The sequence below is a fragment of the Bombina bombina genome, chromosome 2 (assembly GCF_027579735.1).
Source record: "Bombina bombina isolate aBomBom1 chromosome 2, aBomBom1.pri, whole genome shotgun sequence".
NCBI classification, from domain to species: Eukaryota; Metazoa; Chordata; class Amphibia; order Anura; family Bombinatoridae; genus Bombina; species Bombina bombina.
This window is the reverse complement of record NC_069500.1, coordinates 1,067,623,355-1,067,642,121: the sequence shown is the minus strand read 5'-3', so window position 1 is coordinate 1,067,642,121 and position 18,767 is coordinate 1,067,623,355. Positions and strand designations below refer to the sequence as shown.

At 36.8% G+C, this 18,767-nt stretch overlaps 1 protein-coding gene across 1 annotated transcript in view; it reads right to left on the bottom strand.

The window, feature by feature from the left end:
* ELMOD2 (ELMO domain containing 2) overlaps positions 1-18,767 on the bottom strand; it is a gene marked incomplete in the record, with an annotated part of 447,084 nt that overhangs the window by 296,821 nt on the left and 131,496 nt on the right. Inside the window, 3 exon segments of the mRNA XM_053703694.1 lie at positions 1,128-1,257; positions 6,221-6,318; positions 7,236-7,264. Coding sequence (XP_053559669.1) covers positions 1,128-1,257; positions 6,221-6,318; positions 7,236-7,264 — 257 coding nt within the window.

Sequence of the window (18,767 nt, the reverse complement as noted above, 5' to 3'; positions counted from 1 at the left end):
CAGACTAAGTGCTATTGCATTGTCTTGTTATCTTGCATTTGTTGATTATGCAAATCTACTGTGTTGACTGGTCCTTTAAATAAAGAACAAACAAACACTTATACTCAGCAGCAGGTGTAGTTACAGTTACTCAAAATAACAAGAACCTGCACTAGGTAAGACATGACATGGCTGAGATACACAGCAAGGCAGATAAAAGCATACCAGGGCAGCCCCTGCATCATACACAAATAATAATGATGGTGAGCAAAAGCAAGAGGCTGCAGCTCACAATCGGTTCAGCTCACCAGGCAAATGCACTGTGTGCTCTATGCTCCGGGCCTGCAACACAGTAAAACTATTCTTTAAAAGTATACAGGGGGAAAAAAAAAACATAATTTGATGTACACAGTAAATATAGTTAATTTAATTTCAAAATATAAAGTTAAAACTGTACCAAAGTACAAAGTGTATTATAATTTTCTGTTGTGAAATCAGTCTCAAGAGAAGGCTGAACAGGGGGCGTTCCTTGAGAGAAGTTTTCTCACGGACCTCAAGATACTGTCTAAATATTTTATGCCTGTATTTCACACAGTTTTTCTCACCAAATGTAAAACAAAAAGTTTATCACAAAATTCATAATGCACCGATAGAAAGAGGGGTCTGCAAAACTAGAAGCCAATGTAAGGTAAGGTATGTAGAAAATAGCCCAATTTCCTGTGTGTATAAAAAAAAAAAAAAAAAACTGGTGTTAGTGCAATTTGTTCCCTGTTATATTCCCTCTCTCCCCTGTAAGATTCAGCATTACAGAGAGCTTTACTACTTACTATGGAAATCAGCTCATCACTCGCTGGAACTTCCAGATTCAGTCTCCTTTTTCATAGAATTGAGCAAGGTCAAGAGATAAGTTCACTTCAAGAAGCGATCTTTAGAGGATTGGAAAATGCATCCTGGAGATATTTAAAGCCGTATCTCAGGACAGTGCTATAGTCATAACTTGTATAACTAAATATGCATTATTATGTATAAGCCTATTAAACTTTTTATGCATGGTTACATCCCAAAAGTTATTTCAGATTCTATTTTCCTCTATTGCCTCTTCAGAAAATAAAATCATCATTGGAGAAAATAGTGTTGTGCTGCCATACCTCCAGTAGTTGATCTTCATGCTGTGGGTTATCACAGTCATACGATTGTTTTCGTAGATCTTCCACATCCAAATAAAGCTTCTTGTACCCAGATATCTGTAACACACAGATCCTCAGGTTTACCTGAAACCTACAACAGAGAATGAGGGACAGTTTGTAAATGCATAAGTTGTAATGTTACTATGCGACTACAAGTAGAGTCATAATTAGTAGTTCATTACAATACTGCGTTCCCTACATATACAATATTTAATTTAACTGAGGAAGAACATATAACAAATAAAATCTATTTATTATGCCCTTGTGCCTACTTGGGATAGGGAACTACTATTACCATGGTGACTACCTGCAAAATGGAGAGGCATGTGACCCTCTTATCCCCAGTAGGCACAAGGGCATAATAAATAGATTTTATTTGTTATGCCCTTGTGCCTACTTGGGATAGGGAACTACTATTACCATGGTGACTACCTGCAAAATGGAGAGGCATGTGACCCTCTTATCCCCAGCAGTTAAATTAGAGGGGCGTAGTGGTTATTTAATAAAATTCCTTGGTGGCTAATAAAGCAGATCATTATTTTATGTCCATTAGAGAACATCTCGACCTCAGCAGCTGTTTAATTGCTGCTGCAGGTGACCGTCATCTTTATGATAATTCTATGCATCTGAAAGGACATACTCCCCTATTACAAATTAGATGTCTTTTGTTCCTTTATGTGGTGTGCAGGATAAAGACCCTTTCACCCTCAGAACTAGCAATGACAAATTACCTCCGTGCCCGAGCATTGTTTGACTGGGCTACAGTATGTGCACACAAATGAGTTAGGGGTGCTGTGCAGCCCTCCACTTTCAAGGAGTTAAAGGGACAGTGCACACCAGTTTTCATATAACTGCATGTAATAGACTACTATAAAGAATATTATACACAGATACGGATATAAAAATCAAGTATAAAATCTTACTTTGAAGCTCCCAGTTTAGCACTGTTGATGAGGTAAGGCTGGGACACCTAGTGAAAGGGGCTGGGAAGAAGTAAGAGTAGACACTCCCCCTCCCCCACATATGAAAAGACAGATTACAGACTCCTGCTTGCTCCTGTTTATGTAAACGCATGTGCATATCTGATACTTTAGGGCTTGGTTAGGAGTCTGAAAATCAGCACAATGTTATTAAAACATAAGCAAAAATACATATTGTTGCAAAAAAACTCCCAGATGGGCTATATAAATGGATAATTTACAAAACATTTATGCAAAGAAAAATCCAGTGTACAATGCCCCTTTAAAAACTTAAATAATTTGAAAAAAATGATCAAATATGGGCATAAAGTGCAAAAAACGAATCAGAAACGTAGCTTGCTGGAAAGGTTGATAGACGTTCATTAAGACTCTAGATCACCCAATGATTCTGACCACTCATTTACTACCTAAAAAATCAGGACAAAGTATTAATTCTCACTCTCGAACCATGTCAACATCTTAAGTAGCTTTGAGATTTCAGACTCCTTTTAATCCACTGGTTCTCAGTGACTGTATTGGGGACCCCAGGGTGTAACCGAAGGCGTCAAATAGAAATGGAGCAAATGATGTTCATGGATATGCAGTCTATAGGACTACACATGGGCAGACTAATAAAAGTACCTAATGTATGTATGGTGAAATATCACAAATTATTCTCTCTCAATCTTGAATTTGTGTTAGGGATAAAGATGTGTGATATTGGTATCAAGTACCACAATATTGTAATATATTTTAATATATCCTCTTTTACACTGATCTATTGTTGCTCATCTCCAGCATATCAATTCTATCACGTTTAAGGGACATTAAACACTAAGCAAATATGATAAGCATAGTATTTATGTTACCCTCTGTCTCTCTCTAGTCATGGGTACTGCTATGTTGAAATCTAGCTTTCCAGTGGTGACATACATTTGTATAAGTCCAGAAATCATTCTTTAGATACCTGCAGTGAAATTTAGGTTCCAATATGGTGGCATCCATAACTAGAGGGAGGAGCATGAAATGTATTTAGTGTTTAAGGCTGTTGTTAAACTGAGTTTTTACCAAGTTATATAATGTATGATGATGAATAGTAACTGTGGATCCACTTACTTAACCCATTAATGACCGAGGACGTACGCCATACGTCCTCAGAAAAAATACAGTTAACGCCTGAGGACGTATGGCGTACGTCCTCGGTTTGGAAAGCAGCGGGAAGCGATCCTGATCGCTTCCAGCTGCTTTCCGGTTATTGCAGGATGCCTCGATATCGAGGCATCCTGCAATAACAATTTTTACCCCTCCGGTGCAGAGAGAGCCACTCTGTGGCCCTCTCTACACCGGACATCGATGGCCGCATTCGTAGGTGGGAGGGAGATGCAGTGGGAGGCGGGTGGGCGGCCATCAATGGGTTCTGAGCCTGAGAGGGGGGCGGGATCGGAGGCGGGACAGTCGGGGGCGGGTGGGAACCGCTACACTACAGAAAACATCAAGTATATGTGGGAGAAGGGGGGGGGGGGGAAAGAAATGCCCCAAAAAGTAATCTAAGGGATCTGGAAGGGGGTGGGAGCTACACTACAGAAAAAAAAAAAAAGAGAGACACTATATATTCTAAACTGGGTACTGTCAGACAGCTGCCAGTACCCAAGATGGCTGCCAAGAAGGTAGAGGGGGAGGATCCTACACAGCAGCATATGTAAATATGCAAAGGAAAAAAAAGAGAAAAAAAGGATGCCTTTTATTTTAGTACTGGCAGACTTTCTGCCAGTACTTAAGATGGCGGGGACAATTGTGGGGTGGGGGAGGTAAGAGAGCTGTTTGGGAGGGATCGGGGGGGGTGATGTGTCAGGTGGGAGGCTGATCTCTACACTAAAGCTAAAATTAACCCTACAAGCTACCAAATTATCCCCTTCACTGCTAGACATAATAAACGTGTGATGCGCAGCGGCATTCAGCGGACTTCTAAATACCAAAAAGCAACGGCAAAGCCATATATGTCTGCTATTTCTGAACAAAGGGGATCCCTCAAAGCATTTACAACCATTTGTGCCATAATTACACAAGCTATTTGTAAATGATTTCAGTGAGAAACCTAAAATTTGGAAAAATGTAACTTTTTTTTTATTTTATCGCATTTGGCGGGGGAAATGGTGGTATGAAATATACCAAAATGGGCCTAGATCAATACTTTGGGTTGTCTACTACACTACAGCTAAAATTACCCCCAAAAGCTCCCTACATGCTCCCTAATTAACCCCTTCACTGCTGGGCATAATACACGTGTGGTGTGCAGTGGCATTTAGCGGCCTTCTAATTACTAAAAAGCAACTCCAAAGCCATATACGTCTGCTATTTCTGAACAAAGGGGATCCCAGAGAAAAATTTACAACCATTTATGCCATAATTCCACAAGTTGTTTGTAAATAATTTCAGTGAGAAACCTAAAGTTTGTAAAAAAAAAAAATGTGAAAAAGTGAACGATTTTTTTTATTTGATCGCATTTGGCGGGGAAATGGTGGCATGAAATATACCAAAATTGGCCTAGATCAATACTTTGGGATGTCTTCTATAAAAAAAATATATATATATACATGTCAATGGCTATTCAGGGATTCCTGACAGATATCAGTGTTCCAATGTAACTAGTGCTAATTTAAAAAAAAAATGGTTTGGAAATAGCGAAGTGCTACTTGTATTTATGGCCCTATAACTTGCAAAAAAAGCAAAGAACATGTAAACATTGGATATTTCTAAACTCAAGACAAAATTTAGAAACTATTTAGCATGGGTGTTTTTTGGTGGTTGTAGATGTGTAACAGATTTTGGGGGTCAAAGTTAGAAAAAGTGTGTTTTTTTCCTCATATTTTATAATTTTTTTATAGTAAATTATAAGATATGATAAAAATAATGGTATCTTTGGAAAGCCCAAAATAGTATCTTTGGAAAAACGGTATATAATATGTGTGGGTACAGTAAATGAGTAAGAGGAAAATTACAGCTAAACACAAACACTACAAAAATGTAAAAATAGCCTTGGTCCCAAACGGACAGAAAATGGAAAAGTGCGGTGGTCATCAAGGGGTTAAAGGGACATTACAGCAAAAATTGGATTCCACATGAATGCAAATCAGTTTTGAATAGAAGCATTTTTGTAAAATACATGTATTAGCAAAAATGCTTCTAATAAAAGCTATAGCCGTTTTAAATATGCACCACCATTTTAAACACAGAACTTGCTCAGAGAGCCTAAGGTGCTTGTACCACCTAATAATTGCTGGCATGATACCTCTGAGCATCTGCAGTAAGTAAAATTCTGGTGAACGGGGAATATCTAGCTATGCTATCACTAAAACAGTGATAACTTTTACTAGATGCATTTTTCACAATACATGTATATTGCAAATTTGTTTCTATTCAAATATGTAACTCATTGATGTGCAAGAATGTCCCTTTAACGACTGACGTACTATGTATGTCGGCAGTCGTTAAGGGTTTCCATGTTTAGAATAGTGCGGGACCGTTGCTGCTCCTTCAGGGGTTAAGGTTGATAAATCCACTGCTAAACTGAGGACTTACGCAAATGCTCTTGTACCTTATTGTTGTGCTATGTAAACTTGTACAGGATAAAAATGACACTAAACTGGCATTATTGTAAAGTAATCTAATGTACATTTTGTCACTGGCAACTTGAACCACTCGGCTGTTATATCTTTATATATAAGAAATGGATATCTTCTTTAAGATGTCACAAAGAAACATGACTTTATAGTCCCTTTGTACACATCACAATTCCAGTACATAGAACCCTCCAACAGGTCACACTTTCAGCATGTAGGAAGTGCAACTCAGGTGACAAAATCAGCTGTTCTGTAATGATGATAATCTAGCCTGTTTTCATCAAAGGTAATCTTAGAAATTTGGTCTGTAAGTGGGTCTTTAGGACTGGAGTTAGGGAACCCCGCATTAGAAAAATACATTGACAGTTATATTTAAAAAACAATCTTCTCATGCTAATTTGTGTGACTTCAAAAAACAGTGTTGAATCTATATACTAATAAACTACTTGTAAGTTGGTTATCAATGTTTACAAACCTTTTATCCTTCTCTAGGTTTATCTTTTTTTCTTTTACTACATCAGAGACACATTGATCTACTTCATCTTCAAAAAGGTTTATAGCACGTTGTAAGACCTGTTGAGAACATAACCAAAAGGTAAACCAGTCATTCATTGTACCTTGTGTAGGTATTTGCTGCTCTATAGCCAATGGCATGCACTAAAAGCTACAAACAAATATACTTTTATCATGTGATAGTCAAGAAAAAATGTCCATAAACTTATCGTGTAATCATTACACCTTTTACAGGTGGCATATTATATTCCTTAAATCTAGATTCAGAAATAGTTTTAATATAATGTATCATCATGAATTCAGTAACTATATCAGCTATAAAAACAAAATCTAGCTGACCTCCCTTGTTTAAATCAGCAAAATAATTAACGTTTTCCTCAGGATTTTCCGCACTGGCAATTGGATACAATTTAAAAGGGACAGTCAACCCAAAATGGCTTTTTAATCATACATATAGAGTTTAAAATGATTATTTTTAAATGTAGCCCAATTTTCAACAAAATTGCGTTAGCATATAAAAAGACTTACTATGTTCGTTTCTGTTATTCAAAAATGTCCGCCTGCCCCCTCCCCTATTTCGTCACAAGTGTGTTCTCACATTCACTTTTCTATTCTACACGTTCCCGGTGTTTGCGCATGCGCCGATTTTCATCAAGGGGCACTTTTGAAACCGGAACAGAAAGTAACCGCTCAGTACACAGTGGTTTCATATGTGAGCTATGCATGCGCAAACGCTGGGAGCGTGTAGAATAGAAAAGTGAATGCGAGAACACACTTGTGACGAAATAGGGGAGGGGGCAGGCGGACATTTTTGAACAACAGAAATAAACATAAGTCTTTTTACATGCTAACGCAATATTGTTGAAAATTGGACAACATTTAAAAATAATAATCGTTTTAAACTCTATATGTATGATTTAAAAGCAGTTTTGGGTTGACTGTCCCTTCAATTCAAGTAAAATAATTAGTGTTCTTACCTTACTTTTTGAATATTTCAGGGCGTATTCTAAAAAGAAAAAATATATATATTTGTCAATACCAATTACACATACTAACAATGTTTTTCTTATATTTCATTTATTAAAAATTTAGGAACATCACAATTGTTTTTAAAAACATTTCAACTTTACAATAAAATACGGTATTGATATATTGTCAATTAGGCAGAGGAAAAAAAGAGCTGATCTTGACAATAAAATATTTATTTCACTTTCTCATAGAACCCTGCATACCCCTTCTCCTTCATGTTTAACTTAGTTAACATTTTCCTATTTAATAACATATGATCCATGCACCCATATTCAAACACTGCACCTGCCCCAAAAAATGTGGAAGCGCGTTTCTCCTTGATAATACAAATTTGATCATCACCAATGATATATGTACATATGATTCTTGTAAAAGTTATCCATGGAAACATGATAACTTTTACTAGAAGCATTTTTGCTACTGCATGTGTATTGCAAAAAACGACTAAACTCAAAACTAAAATTAATGTTTTGTACATATACATTTTGAAATGTTTGTTTAAAATAATAATAATAATGTGCAAGCTGTAAAGGGACTCTTGGAAAATGTCATGTAATAAAGGTTTACTCTGATATTTCCCATCTAGCATGGAACATCAAAGTGACCGATATAGAGAAAAGCAGATCAAGTCATTTGACTCTAAGGTGTTAGGACGCTACCTCTCCCTGTGATGTAAGCGCATATAGGATATGACGAAACATACATTTCCCTGCACACAGGCAGCGTTGGCAAGGATATCTATAAGGCCTAGGAGAAAATCTTTTATAGCAGTTAATAAAAAAAAATATTTTTGAATTGATCAGTTCTGTAACCAATATTCGCTATGGTCAAAAATAAATGCAGTTATTAAAATATATATGCATCACAGTTAAAGTAGCGTAATAAAAATCCATAAAATCCATATATCAAACATATATTCAAATGGTGTAAAACAATAATTACAATATGAAGAATATAAAATAATGTCTCCATTTTTCAAAATAAATTAAATTTATATATGAAGCCAATGAAAATGTATATTGAGAATTAAAAACATATTTAAGTGATATAAAAAAAAATGAATAATATAAAAATCTTACAAAAAATGGCAAATCTCAAAATCTTTATTAATACTAGTGGGATGAGTGAATTAAGCTCATGGATCCATTTAATTTCAAACCATGCTACATCATTCTTCTTCAAGGTTCTTACGTTATCTCTTACCCTTCTACTGGGGTATTAAAAAAGGGTGTGGAACACCATCAGGTAAAAAAAAAAGTTTTAGTTACAAAAAACCATAATAAAAACATATATGAAGACCGATAAAAGTATGACAATTGGCACTTAGCTCTACAAGTTTTTTACATGGATCCACAATTAGCATAAAGAATAACCCAGTCTTGGCTAGTTATCAATAATCTGCCAATATGGTGTGATTTTTCTTCTGGCATGAAAACTCCTTTATCATTATATATTCTGGACTTTGTCAAAACAGTAGAAGAGAATCCCTAATTTTCAGGGAATGCCAAATTACAATTACAATGGTGTAGTTCATGGACAACAGAAGACTAGGAGAGGGTCTTGTGGAGTGATGTATCATGCTAATCACTTGTCCGTTAGGATGGACGTATTTGGATATGGTGTTTACCCAGGGAATTCTGACAAGTATACAGGGGAATCTGTGATAGTGTGCGGCTATTTCTGCTAGGAAGGACTCAATCCTTTAGTAGTGGTGCCCTCCAGCCCAATAGAAAATAGGTACCAAACAATCTGGGCAATTACACACTACATATGCTTTGCCAGTACTTCACACAGATTGCTGCCAGTTTCAGCAAGGTCAATTGCCACACTGTAAGGTCTGCTAGTACTGGCTGGAGCACATCCATAAGTTGGATTGGTTAAAAATCCTGTTCTAAATGCAGCACAACATATGTGCGACAAGCTAGAATATCAAATCCAATCAAACGGTAAGACACTCCTCTATAGCAGGTTTGATGGCAGCTAAGCAGGCCTAACAGGGTCTCTGCAGGCATTATAGCCAAAGGTAAGTGAAGTACTGAGTTTTGGCTAATAAATGCTATTGTTTTTATTCAAAGGGACAGTGTACTGTAAAATCAGTTTCTTCTTAAAGTGTTTACAATTACTTGTTCTAACAGTTGCAGAGTTTAAAATGCAATGGAAATTGTTCAATTAGGTATATTTCTGTGTATGAAATAACCGTTTCTGCTAACTTAACCTACAGGGGGCTGATCTTGTAGGGAAAGAATAACTGATTATGTTATCTATTTACACAAAGTCCTTATCTTTATTATGGTTTATTTTTACTCAAATGCCAGTACTTAGGGAGAACAATGCAAAATTAGCGTTTTAGTAGATCTATGTCACAGTCCCCCCACTGAGAGCATTATTTTATCTAAACTTTTTTATAACCAGAACGTAAAGGGACAGTCTACACCAGAATTGCTATTGTTTAAAAAGATAGATAATGCCTTTACTACCCATTCCCGAGCTTTGCACAACCAACATTGTTAAGATTAATATACTTTTTAACCTTTAAACCTCTAAAGTTCTGCATGTTTCCACTAAAGACAGCCTCTTATCACATGCTTTTTATTTGCTTTTCACAATAGGGGGTGCTAGTTCATGTGAGCCATATAGATAACATTGTGCTAACACCTGTGTGTTGTGGCAGACACTGCACTAATTGGATAAAATGCAAGTCAATAGATAATAAATTAAAGTCATGCAATCAAGCGGCCGTCAGAAAAGGCTTAGATGCAAGGTAATCATAGAGGTAAAAAGTGTATTAATATAACCATGTTTGTTATGCAAAACTAGGGAATGGGTAATGAAAGGTATATATCTTTTTAAACAATAAACATTTTGGAGTAGTCCCTTTAAGTTCAGAAATATTCAGTATGGGTGGGGAGACAATATACATAATCAGCTATTTCAAATGAGAAGATAAAGGTGAAGGGACTTTTAGTAGACATTTTGATACATTCCAGCAGTTAAAATGGATCATTGGGAACATATTAAAGGGGAACAAATATTAGAATACATTATCCCTTTAAGCTAGGGGTCTATATACTTGTGTATACATTTTTATTCTCACAAATGAGTAGTGAATTTGCCCCCCGTAGCTGTCTAAACCACACACAGACAGCAGTGATTCTTTTAACCCACGTATAAGTCAATAGCGCACAACAAGCAATGATTTCTTTAAACCCCTTCATTTCTCATTTCTGTAGGTATTTGTATGTACTTGTGCAAAAGCGTTCAAATATGGAGGACATCTTTCAAAGTTGGGCTCCATCACTGCTCAAGTCTTTCTTGATTACAAAAAAGGTTGCAGCAATTCTAAAAATAGCTGCCACTAGAAGTATAATAACGCACATGGTCACTTGTTTATTATAGGGTCCATCTTGCAAATGTTAAACACATAGTTATAGCTACTATTTATGCCAATACCATGCACTTCACATGTGATTTTATTTTTATATAACAGATGCTGAAGTTATTGATTAATTTTGTTGACTATATATGCATTAGAATTGCCTTGAGTTGCAATTGTGTATAAGTTGTAAGTAGGGATGCACCGAAATTTCGGCCGCAGAAACGTTTGGCCGAAAATGTCATTTTTGGCTATTTCGGTTTTTCTTTTTTTTGCCTGTTATTTTCGGTAAAATTATTTTGTAGCATATTTCAAATTTGATGCCAGCCTAGAACTGCTGTTTGAGTTCATTTCTTGACTTACTGTTTCTCATATAATAATTTTCTAGGACTATACTTTATTTGGATAATTGGTAAAAAAAAATACTGTTAAATCTGATTCTGTTACATAGAACTAAATACAGAATACAGTATATTGATATTTAATGTTGTTTTAAGTAGGGATGCACCAAAATTTGTTCGCAGAAACATTTTGGATGAAAATCGCATTATCGTTTTTTTGTTCTTGGTAAAATTATTGTGCAGCATATTTATTGTTTTAAGATATTTTTGTCCAATTTTAGTGTGTTGCTTTCAATAAAAGTGTGGTTATTTTATTTGATTGGCTTGCAGGTTTTCAATTCAGATTCATTTATAAAATAGTCTAATTATGCAAAAAAAAACAAAAAAAATGTTTTTAAAAAATAATTTGGAAAAAAAGACATTTTCTGTTTCGGTTTTCGTGCATCCAGGATTTTCGGATTCGGTTTCGGTCCAGAATTTCCATTTCGGTGCATCACTAGTTGTAAGCTAAACTGATGCAATACACTTAATAAAAAAAAAAAGTCAAGTTTAATTAACACACTAAAATTATATGCATTTGTATAGGAAAATATTTCATGAATTTCTAATTTTTTTTTTTTTTTTTATTGTGACTAAAGTAAACTGACATATTGTACAGTTTCAAGCTGAACTTGACAACACAGCAAATTACATTTTACTTTGCATCTATTAAATTTATACCTGAGTCACAAAGCCTCCTAACTGCCAAACATGTTAAAACAGGTAGCAAGAAAAAAAGGGTTTAAAAAGTGTCCGCCAACAAAGTGATGTATAATTTGTGCGCGTTATTTAGGTCATTAAAACGCCTTAGTATTTTTTGTGTTTCATTTAAAACAACACATTACAAAAGGAAAGCACAAAGAGGGTGCCTCATAGTGTAATCAGTCTCATGTGGTATGAAATATGCTGGTGATAAATATGCTTACCAGACGTATGGGCACCGTGCTGTGACCGGTGCAACAAAGCTGGCTAGCGCTCAAACAGTGGCTAGTACACTGGGCAGGGGCTTCCTGTTGGGATTTTCCGCTGTGATTCAACCTTGCACGGCTTCCAATAGTAACCAACGATTTCCGTTGTAAACCCGTGGAATGGTAAGCATATTTATCACCAGCATATTTCATATCACATGAGACTGATTACACTATGAGGTGCCCTCTTTGTGCTTTCCTATCTTTCTACATCGCCCTGCACACCGGGTTCAAGAGGGGCGGCCCTGCATTTGGAAACATCACTTATATAGCATCCACTACCAAGGATTTTGCACATTGGGACTTCACCTGAAAACTCTCCTTGCATACTACCTTTTGGTAATATTTGAACATTTCACGAACATATCTTTAGCGCGCCTCCACTAGTTCCCCTCTGGGTTCTATCTATTTTGCATTACAAAAGGGTTTAATGGGGCTTTTAAATTGATATTCATGTGGTAAATGAACCTTTTCTACCTTGACAGGCTTGCACATCTCTAACACGGCTGGGTGATGTTACAATCATCCAATTAAAATGACTAGATATGCTAAATGCAACAGTTTTTTTGTTACTTAAAGGGAGACTAAACCCAAACTTTTTATTTTATGATTCAGGTAGAGAATACAATTTTAAACAACATTCAAATTTACTTCTATTATCTAATTAGCTTCATTCTTTAGATATCCTTTGTTCAAGAAATAGCAATGAACATGGGTGAGCCAATCACACGAGGCATCTATCTGCAGCCACCAATCAGCAGCTACTGAGCCTATCTATATATGCTTTTCAGTAAAGGATATCAAGAGAATGAAGCAAATTATAGAATACAAGTAATTTGGAAAGTTTTTTTTAAAATGAGATGCTCTTTCTAAATCATGAAAGAAAAAAATTGGGTTTCATGTCCCTTTAAAAGGGACTTCTATTTTTGAATTTGCTTTGTTTTCTTGATATACTTTGTAGAAGAGGAGTAAATCTACATAAGTTCTATCTATTGTCTTCAACACTCTATGGCAGAAGTGTTTGCAACAATGTATAAATGCTACAAATAATGTTGCAAACACAAAGAAGAACATTTGAAAGTTGTTTAAAATTACATGCTGTATCTGAATCAAGAAAGTTACATTTTTACTTTACTGTCCCTATATTAACCCCTTAAGGACCAAAGACGTACATGGTACATCCTACAAAAACTGTCACTTAAAAGGGATAGTCTAGTAAAAATTAAACTTTTATGATTCAGATAAGGAATGCAATTTTAAACAACTTTCCTATTGACTTTTATCATTAAAGGGACATGAAACCCAAATTTTTTTCTTTCATGATTTAGAAAGAGCATACAATTATAAACAACTTTCTAATTTACTTCTATTATCTAATGTGCTTCATTCTCTTGATATTCTTTGCTGAAAAGCATATCTAGATATGCTTATTAGCTGCTGATTGGTAGCTGCACATAGATGCCTCCTGTGATTGGTTCACCGTGTGCATTGCTATTTCTTCATTAAAGTATATCTAAAGAATGAAGCAAATTAGGTAATAGAAGTACATTGCAATGTTGTTTAAAATTGTATTCTCTACGTTAATCATAAAAGAAAATGTTTGGGTATAGTGTCCCTTTAAATTTGCTTTGTTCCCTTGGTGGTATTTTTGAAAAGCTAAACCTAGGTAGACTCAAACTGATTTCTAAACCATAGAAAACCGCCTCTTAGCTCAGAATATTTTGAAATTTTTTCACAGTTAGACAGTACTAGGTCACGTGTGTCATATAGATAACATTGTGCTCACTCCTGTGGAGTTATTTAGGAGTCTGTACTGAATGGCTAAACTGCCTTTCTGTCAAAAGCACTGAGATAAGGGGGGCAGTCTGCAGAGGCTTAGATACAAGGTAATCACAGAGGTAAAACATAGATTATTATAACTGTGTTGGTTATGCAAAACGGGGGAATGGGTAATAAAGGGATTATCTATCTTTTTAAACAATAACAATTCTGGTGTAGACTGTGCCTTTAAATGACCAAGGACGTACCCTGTACGCCCTCAGGGGTTTTAAGCAGTGGAAGCGATCGTTATCACTTCCAGACGCTTTCATGTAATTGCAGTGATGCCTCAATATTGAGGCATCCTGCAATAAAAAATTTTAGGCATCCAATGCAGAAAGCAACTCTGCGGCCCTCTCTGCATTGGCCAGCGATGGTGCATATCCGGATCCTGCCCCCTCTATGATTACTGGAGCTACATTCAGTAACATAACGAGTAAAAGAAGGGAGAGGAAAAAAATGTTTGGGAAGGGATCGGGGGGGGGGGGGGGGGAGGACACAGCTACACTACATAAATTGGGGGGGTTTATTATTTATTTTTTAAACAAAAAGGGCAAATTTTGTAGTAAATGGGTCCTGGCAGACAGCTGCCAGTACCTAAGATTGTGGCCAATAGGTCAAGGCTTAGAGAGCTGTTGGGGGGGTCCTACACTAAAGATAAGATATATATATATATATATATATATATATATATATAAAAATAAAAAAAACACCTTTATTTTTATACTGGCAGACTTTCTACCAGTACTTAAGATGGCGGTGACAATTGTGAGGTGGGGGAGGGAAGAGAGCTGTTTGAGGGGGTCAGGGAGTGCTATGTGTCAGGTCGGAGGATGATCTCTATACTAAAACTAAAATTAACCCTACAATCTACCTAATTAACCCCTTCACTGCTGGGCACAATGCAAGTGTGGTGCGCAGCGGAATTTAGCGGATCTTCTAATTACCAAAAAGTAAGGCCAAAGCCATATATGTCTGCTACTTCTGGACAAAGAGGATCCCAGAGAAACATTTACAACCATTTGTGCTATAATTGCACAAGCTGTTTGTAAATAATTTCAGTGAGAAAGCTAAAAAGTTTGTGAAAAAGGTTAGTGAAAAAGTTAACTATTTTTTTTATTTGATCGCATTTGGCAGTGAAATGGTGGCATGAAATATACCAAAATGGGACTAGATCAATACTTTGGGTTGTCTACTAAAAAAATATATACATGTGAAGGGTTATTCAGGGATTCCTGACAGATAGTGTTACAATGTAACTATCGCCAATTTAAAAAAAAAAAATGGTTTGGAAATAGCAAAGTGCTACTTGTACGTATTGCCCTATAACTTGCAAAAAAAGCATTTTATAAAAAAAAATTACAGTAAATTATATATACTAGTACTAAAGCCCGTGTACGCGGGCCATTTTTTGCAGTACAGCGGCCCCACCCCTTGCTCCCTCCCCCCTCTCTTTTGCGCTCTCTCCCCCTCTCTATTGCGCTCTCTCCACCCTCTCCTTTGCGCTCTCTCTCCCCTCTTTCGCTCTCTCTGCCCCCTTTTTTTGCTCTCTCTGCCCCCTTTTTTGGCTCTCTCTGCCCCCCTCTTTGGCGCTCTCTCCCCCCCTCTTTGGCGCTCTCTCTCCCTCCCTCTTTGGCGCTCTCTCTCCCTCCCTCTTTGGCGCTCTCTCTCCCCCCCTCTTTGGCTCCCCCCCCCTCTTTTGCTCTCCCTCCCCTCTTTTGCTCTCTCCTCCCCCCTCTTTGGCTCTCTCCTCTTTGGCTCGCTTTCCTCTTTTGCTCTCTCTCTTCCCCCTCTTTGGCTCTCTCTCCCCCCTCTCTTGCTCCCTTACTGGCTCTGTCTTTCATACCCTTTGCCTCTCTGGCCACGCCCCATCGTGGAGACACCCACCTGGCCACGCCCTTGTCGCACCCGGCCACGCCCCCATCACGACGCTCCCGTCGGCCACGCCCCCTGACACTCCGCTTCAGCCTTGCTCTGTGCTGAGTGTCAGGATCCAAACGGCCAGGTATGTTTGTCACGTGCCGTCTCTACTGGGCATGACTGCATCTGACAAACATACTTGGCCATTTATTATATAGGATGATGAAAATAATGTTAGCTTTAGAAAGTCCATTTAAAGGGACATGAAACTCAAATTTTTTTCTTTCATGATTTAGAGATAACATACAATTTTAAACAACTTTCTAATTTACTTATATTATCTAATTTTCTTCATTCTCTTGATATTCTTGGCTGAAAAGCATATCTAGATAGTCTCAAGTAGTTGCTGATTGGTGGCTGCACATAGATGCCTTGTGTGATTGGCTCACCCTTATGCATTGCTATTTCTTCAACAAAAGATATCTAAAGAATGAAAAAAAATAGATAATAGAAGTAAATTTGAATGTTGTTTAAAATTGTATTGTCTACCTGAATCATGAAAGAGAATTTTTGGGTTTAGTGTCCCTTTAATGGCAAAAAAAACGGTATATAATATGTGTGGGTACAGTAAATGAGTAAGAGGAAAATTACAGCTAAACACAAACACCGCAGAAATTTAAAAATAGCCTTGCTCCATAAGGGTAAGAAAATTTAAAAATGGTCTGGTCACTAAGGGGTTAAGGAGACTAAAAAACCAACAAAAAATGAAATCTACATAGACTTTTTTTTCCCCCCAGCTTTATTGAAATAAGATAAAATACTACAATAGTCAGAAGTGGAAAAAATTAAGTTAATCAGAATCCAAAGACATGGAACTTTCACAGCTGCTGGATTATTAAACAAATTAACAATATAGCATATATAAAATCACTTGTCTCTATTCTTGCGCTTATGCGATCACAAAATTATAAATAGAAGATCCAAGTACTTGCTTAACTGTTCATCTTTTAAAGTCCTTTTATAGGTCTAGTACTTCCCAAAACTAATGAATATGGGTGGGGGTATGTAGTTATGTTTCAGACATGTAAGTGTATATTTATAAATTTGTTAATAGTACTATTCTAGGAGTACAATATCTGTTACTCTCGCTATTCACATATCTAAAGAAGGACTATTAGAAATATTTTTTTTTTTTAAATCTAGCACTGTTTATATATATTTGAAAAACTTTACAATAAGTAAAGTCTAGCATTTTTGTTTCTCATTTAATAGCTGGATAAGTAGATCTATTGTACATTGTATGATAAGTACATGCTCACTTTCTGTTATACCAGTTGTCTAAAAGCTTTGTATTTGTGGCACCACCACCACAGACCTATGCCACTATTTACATGTCCAAATCGACAGCATATTGCTACTACGAAGAAAAAACTGATTTAACTTTTGTGGTGTATAATACCATCTATGTAGTATGTTGTAGCTGATCTCCACCATTGAAGCAGATACCGACAATGCCATTGTTTGTTTTGTTTTTTTTAAATAAAGAATAGCCCTACTGTGGCAAAAATATATAATGCAGATATCTCTTTCCCAAAACTACATGCATGCAGGCATATACTCTGGGGGGTTTGGACTACAAGCTTATATATGACAAAGCAATTGGCTTATCGGAGGGTTAGCTATACATACTTTCTCAAAATTGGTGAGGCTTCTCAAAGGAGCTTATTCTGACTAACCCTCTCTTAAAACCTCGATACAGGCAAATCAGTGAATGAGTTGGTTATGTATCTGTATAATTTTAGTGGAATGATACTTACAGGGAGTGCAGAATTATTAGGCAAGTTGTATTTTTGAGGATTAATTTTATTATTGAACAACAACCATGTTCTCAATGAACCCAAAAAACTCATTAATATCAAAGCTGAATAGTTTTGGAAGTAGTTTTTAGTTTGTTTTTAGTTATAGCTATTTTAGGGGGATATCTGTGTGTGCAGGTGATTATTACTGTCCATAATTATTAGGCAACTTAACAAAAAACAAATATATACCCATTTCAATTATTTATTTTTACCAGTGAAACCAATATAACATCTCAACATTCACAAATATACATTTCTGACATTCAAAAACAAAACAAAAACAAATCAGTGACCAATATAGCCACCTTTCTTTGCAAGGACACTCAAAAGCCTGCCATCCATGGATTCTGTCAGTGTTTTGATCTGTTCACCATCAACATTGCGTGCAGCAGCAACCACAGCCTCCCAGACACTGTTCAGAGAGGTGTACTGTTTTCCCTCCTTGTAAATCTCACATTTGATGATGGACCACAGGTTCTCAATGGGGTTCAGATCAGGTGAACAAGGAGGCCATGTCATTAGATTTTCTTCTTTTATACCCTTTCTTGCCAGCCACGCTGTGGAGTACTTGGACGCGTGTGATGGAGCATTGTCCTGCATGAAAATCATGTTTTTCTTGAAGGATGCAGACTTCTTCCTGTACCACTGCTTGAAGAAGGTGTCTTCCAGAAACTGGCAGTAGGACTGGGAGTTGAGCTTGACTCCATCCTCAACCCGAACAGGCCCCACAAGCTCATCTTTGATGATACCAGCCCAAACCAGTACTCCACCTCCACCTTGCTGGCGTCTGAGTCGGACTGGAGCTCTCTGCCCTTTACCAATCCAGCCACGGGCCCATCCATCTGGCCCATCAAGACTCACTCTCATTTCATCAGTCCATAAAACCTTAGAAAAATCAGTCTTGAGATATTTCTTAGCCCAGTCTTGACATTTCAGCTTGTGTGTCTTGTTCAGTGGTGGTCGTCTTTCAGCCTTTCTTACCTTGGCCATGTCTCTGAGTATTGCACACCTTGTGCTTTTGGGCACTCCAGTGATGTTGCAGCTCTGAAATATGGCCAAACTGGTGGCAAGTGGCATCTTGGCAGCTGCACGCTTGACTTTTTCTCAGTTCATGGGCAGTTATTTTGCGCCTTGGTTTTTCCACACGCTTCTTGCGACCCTGTTGACTATTTTGAATGAAACGCTTGATTGTTCGATGATAACACTTCAGAAGCTTTGCAAT